We start from the raw sequence: 4,922 nt of genomic DNA, 5'->3' as shown, positions 1-4,922 counted from the left end.
GTTAAAAATAGCTTGATTTTACAGCAAAAGCTTGATACCGCACATCCAACACAAAGTGTACCAGATTAGGCCCCCAGGACTGGGCTCTTTCACTCTCCAATATCATATTTTTCTCAAAGTCTCCTTGCCCAACCTCAAAAGTTCTTGATATGAAACAAGTAACTTCATGCTTATTTTTAAAATCTCAGTAAATGTGAGGAACCTTTGCCATAGGAATAATGACAACAAGCATGTCCTTATGTATCAGTTCATGGTTCATAAAACATTTGTATCAATATCATATGCTAATCATCACAATACACAGAAATGACTGTTAACTTCATATAAATGTTCGTAATCAGAATCAGAAAGATTAACTTGCCCAAAGTTTCACAGCTCGTTGGTGGCAGATCTGGGACTAGAACCTAAGCACCCTGAATAACTGAATGTGGAGAGAAGACATTTATTCAGTGTCTTTTCAATATTCCATGATCATTTCTGCATCAACAGTAAATCCTAACATGATAATTTATTTATTTAACAATCAAGCAACAAAACCCTATTCATTAATTCATTCATTCAATATTATCTGAGCCCTTTCTCAGTACCTTTTCTAGGTACTGAGAATACAGCAGGGAAATAATAGACAAAAATGTTATATTTCAATTGTGATTCCAGCTAATTATTTGTGTGTGTGAATATATATATTTACATTGCATTACATTGTATTAGGTATTAAAAGTAATCTAGAGATGATTTAAAGTACACAGGAGGATGTGCATAGGTTATATGCAAATACAATTTTACATCAGGGACTTGAGCACCTGTGGATTTTTGATTTTTGACTAGTGTGTGTGTGTGTGTGCATGTGCGCGTGCACGCACATGTGCATGTGTATGCCTGTATATACGTATATACAAAACCTTGAGATGTGTTATGTATGTGTGTGGGTGCATGCACCCATAATGCTAAATAGTAAGAAATATTAAGGAGAAAAATAAAGCATAGATGGAAGTGGGAACAATTATTCATGTGCACCAGGAGAGTACACCTTGCTCATCTGCTTTAGTTTTATGGTTTCAACAGTAAAAACACTGCAAACAACCTAACTGCTCATTTTCATGAAAATGGATAAATACTGCGTGGCAGAGTTACAGAATGGAATATTATGCAACAGCAAAAATGTATGATCTATGTGTACCAGATACAATATAGTTTAATGATAAAAATATAACCTTAAGTGGGGAAAAGCAGAAAGTCACAGAAGACTACATACACTATCATGTCATTTTTTAACCAAAAAAAAAAAAACAAGCAAAACTAAATGACATACTCTTCAAGAATACATACATATGTGGTAAACATATTTTAGATGGTTAAAAATGCAAACTCTAGTAGGAAAGTAGAGGGTTGGATCAGAGAAAAACACACAGGGCTGTTTCGTTGATGTTGAGAATGGTTTAGCATCTAGGGTGGGTGGTAGGGTCATGAGTTTTCATTTTATTATTATGCTGCAAAACTTCCATATATGTTACATATATTATTGTGTATTTATCAAATATATGACAATACATAATTTAAGACATATACGAGAAGAACACTTAGAATTATGTTTTTAAATCATTTCAGATTGTTTATATCACAAAGTTGCATTTTATATTCGAGCAACAGACAGCCAAGAAGATGTGTACAGTACACTGAAGTTTACAAAGGCCTTTCTTATAATGTCTTTTTAAAATCTTGTATAGTAGTTATTATTATCCCTAGCTTTCAGATGAGTAAACCAAGGAAGAGCTTAAGTGATTTATTTAATCTCACATGACTTGCCAGTGGGAGAGATGTCTTTAATTGTCTAAAATTAATGCTCCTATAACCATTTGGAAGCACAGGGCTTTCTTGCTCAACAAAAGACCAAATAAATCCTAGAACATTAGAGCTGGAAGGAGTTTAAAGATCAACCTTTTCAATTCCTTCATTTCACAGATGGAGAAAAGAAGACCCACATACATTAAGGATTTGCCTGGCATCACACAGCTCCTTTCAATGGAAGAAAGGACAGTTGACTCGTCTTGACTCACATCTGAACCCGAGTGAAGCCCTTTTACACTCTGTCAGACTGCCTTTGAAGTAGATTGATACTATTATTTTGTAGCCACTAGGCTATAAGAAGACCAAAAACTTGAACTTAAGGCATGCCAAATATCCATCATCAAGATGAATGTTGAAGACTATTATTCATAACAGAAAAGCTACAGAGAGTCTTATTTATTAATAACATCAACTGATGTATTAAGTATCACAGCACTTTACTTATGAATGCAAGTTTGATATATGAAAAAAAAAATTCCGGTAACAAGATGAAAAACCCAACAGCTGCTTTCTGAAGAGAGATAAAGAACCTTATCATTTGAAGAGATCCTCAATCTGAGACATCCAATGAAACATCAGTGATACTGGTTCTTAAAATGGCATCAGAGTCATTAAAATGTATACAAATGAGTTGTTATATTAGTCTTTTAAGAATACTCAGAGCCTCAATAGTCTTTCCTCACACTCCTTATAATCTCCAGTTACTAAAGGTTTTTAAATTCATTTAAATAAACCCTATAGTGAATAACTATAAAAAGTAGAATGAGGAGATGTATTTGTCAGCTTACTCCTTTCTGCCCGTGGACGCCGCTGAGGACACATCATTAAAGTCTCTCTTCTCCCTGCCGTCATGTCTAAGTCAGAGTCTCCTCAAGAGCCCAAACAACAGCCGAGGAAGCTCTTCATTGGAGGGTTGAGGTTTGAAACATCAGATGAGAGCCTGAGGAGCCATTCTGAGCAATGAGGAATGCTCACAGACTGTGTGGTAATGAGAGATCCAAACACCAATCACTCCACGGGCTTTGGGTTTGTCATATACACCACTGTGGAGGAGGTAGATGCAGCCATGAATGCAAGGCCACAGAAGGTGGATGGAAGAGTTGTGGAACCAAAGACAGCTGTCTCAAGAGAAGATTCTCAAAGACCAGGTACCCACTTAACAATGAAAAAGATATTTGTTGGTGGCATTAAAGAAGACACTGAAGAACATCCCCTAAGATATTATTTTGAACAGTATGGAAAAATTGAAGTGATTCAGGACATAGGCATGGGAAAGGACTTCATGTCTAAAACACCCAAAGCAATGGCAAAAAAAGCCAAAATTGACAAGTGGGATCTAATTAAACTAAAGAGCTTCTGCACAGCAAAAGAAACTACCATCAGAGTGAACAAACAGGCAACCTACAGAATGGGAGAAAATTTTTGCAATCTACTCATCTGACAAAGGGCTAATATCCAGAACCTACAAAGAACTCAATCAAATTTACAAGAAAAAAACAAACAACCCCATCAAAAAGTGGGCAAAGGATATAAACAGACACTTCTCAAAAGAAGACATTCAGACAGCAAATAGACACATGAAAAAATGCTCATCATCACTGGTCATCAGAGAAATGCAAATCAAAACCACAATGAGATACCATCTCACACCAGTTAGAATGGCAATCATTAAAAAATCAGGAAACAACAGGTGCTGGAGAGGATGTGGAGAAGTGGGAACACTTTTACACTGTTGGTGGGACTCTAAACTAGTTCAACCATTGTGGAAAACAGTGTGGCGATTCCTCAAGGATCTAGAACCAGAAATACCATTTGACCCAGCCATTCCATTACTGGGTATATACCCAAAGGATTATAAATCATGCTGCTATAAAGACACATGCACACGTATGTTTACTGCAGCACTATTCGCAATAGCAAAGACTTGGAATCAACCCAAATGTCCATCAGTGACAGACTGGATTAAGAAAATGTGGCACATATACACCATGGAATACTATGCAGCCATAAAAAAGGATGAGTTCGTGTCCTTTGTAGGGACATGGATGCAGCTGGAAACCATCATTCTCAGCAAACTATTGCAAGAACAGAAAACCAAACACCGCATGTTCTCACTCATAGGTGGGAATTGAACAATGAGATCACTTGGACACAGGAAGGGGAACATCACACACCAGGGCCTATTGTGGGGAGGGTGGATGGGGGAGGGATAGCATTAGGAGATATACCTAATGTAAATGACAAGTTAATGGGGGCAGCACACCAACATGGCACATGTATACATATGTAACAAACCTGCACATTGTGCATATGTACCCTAGAACTTGAAGTATAATAATAATAATTAAAAAAAAAAAAAAAAGAAATCATGACTGACCAAGGCAGTGGCAAGAAAAGGGGTTTTGCCTTTGTAACCTTTGACAACCATGACTCCACATATAAGATTGCCAATTCAGAAATACCATATTGTGAATGGCCACAACTATAGAGTTAGGAAAGCCCTGTCAAAGCAAGAGATGGCTAGTGCTCCGTCCAGCCAAATAAGTCGAAGTGGTTCTGGAAACTTTGGTAATGGTCGTGGAGGTGGTTTTGGTGGGAATGACAACTTTGGTCATGGAGGAAACTTCCGTGGTCGTGTTGGCTTTGGTGGCAGCCATGGTGGTGGTGGATATGGTGGCAGTGCAGATGGCTATAATGGATTTGGTAATGATGGAAGGAATTTTGGAGGTGGTAGCAGCTACAATGATTTTGGCAATTACAACTCTCGGTCTTCAAATTTTGGGCCTATGAAGGGAGGAAACTTTGGAGGCAGAAGCTCTTGCCCCTATGATGGTGGAGGCCAATACTTAGCCAAACCATGAAACCAAAGGGGCTATGGGAGTTCCAGTAGCAACAGTAGCTATGGCAGTGGCAGAAGATTTTAATTAGGAAACAAAGCTTAGCAGGAGAGGAGAGCCAGAGAAGTGACAGGGAAGCTATAGGTTACAACAGATTTGTGAACTCAGTCAAGCACAGTGGTGGCAGGACTTAGCTGCTATGAAGAAGACATGTTTTAGACAAATTAGACAAATACT

At 37.8% G+C, this 4,922-nt stretch overlaps 1 protein-coding gene across 1 annotated transcript; it reads left to right on the top strand.

The window, feature by feature from the left end:
* The first annotated feature begins 2,637 nt into the window (after window positions 1-2,637).
* Window positions 2,638-4,709, top strand: LOC709393 (heterogeneous nuclear ribonucleoprotein A1-like). The gene is made up of 2 exons (XM_015115654.3): window positions 2,638-3,025; window positions 4,305-4,709. Exons 1-2 carry the CDS (start codon window positions 2,816-2,818, stop codon window positions 4,707-4,709), a joined length of 615 nt encoding a protein of 204 aa, XP_014971140.2. The 5' UTR covers window positions 2,638-2,815.
* The last annotated feature ends 213 nt before the right edge of the window (window positions 4,710-4,922 follow it).

Source organism: Macaca mulatta, chromosome 14 (genome assembly GCF_049350105.2).
Source record: "Macaca mulatta isolate MMU2019108-1 chromosome 14, T2T-MMU8v2.0, whole genome shotgun sequence".
NCBI classification, from domain to species: Eukaryota; Metazoa; Chordata; class Mammalia; order Primates; family Cercopithecidae; genus Macaca; species Macaca mulatta.
This window is presented reverse-complemented; position numbering and strand designations above follow the sequence as displayed.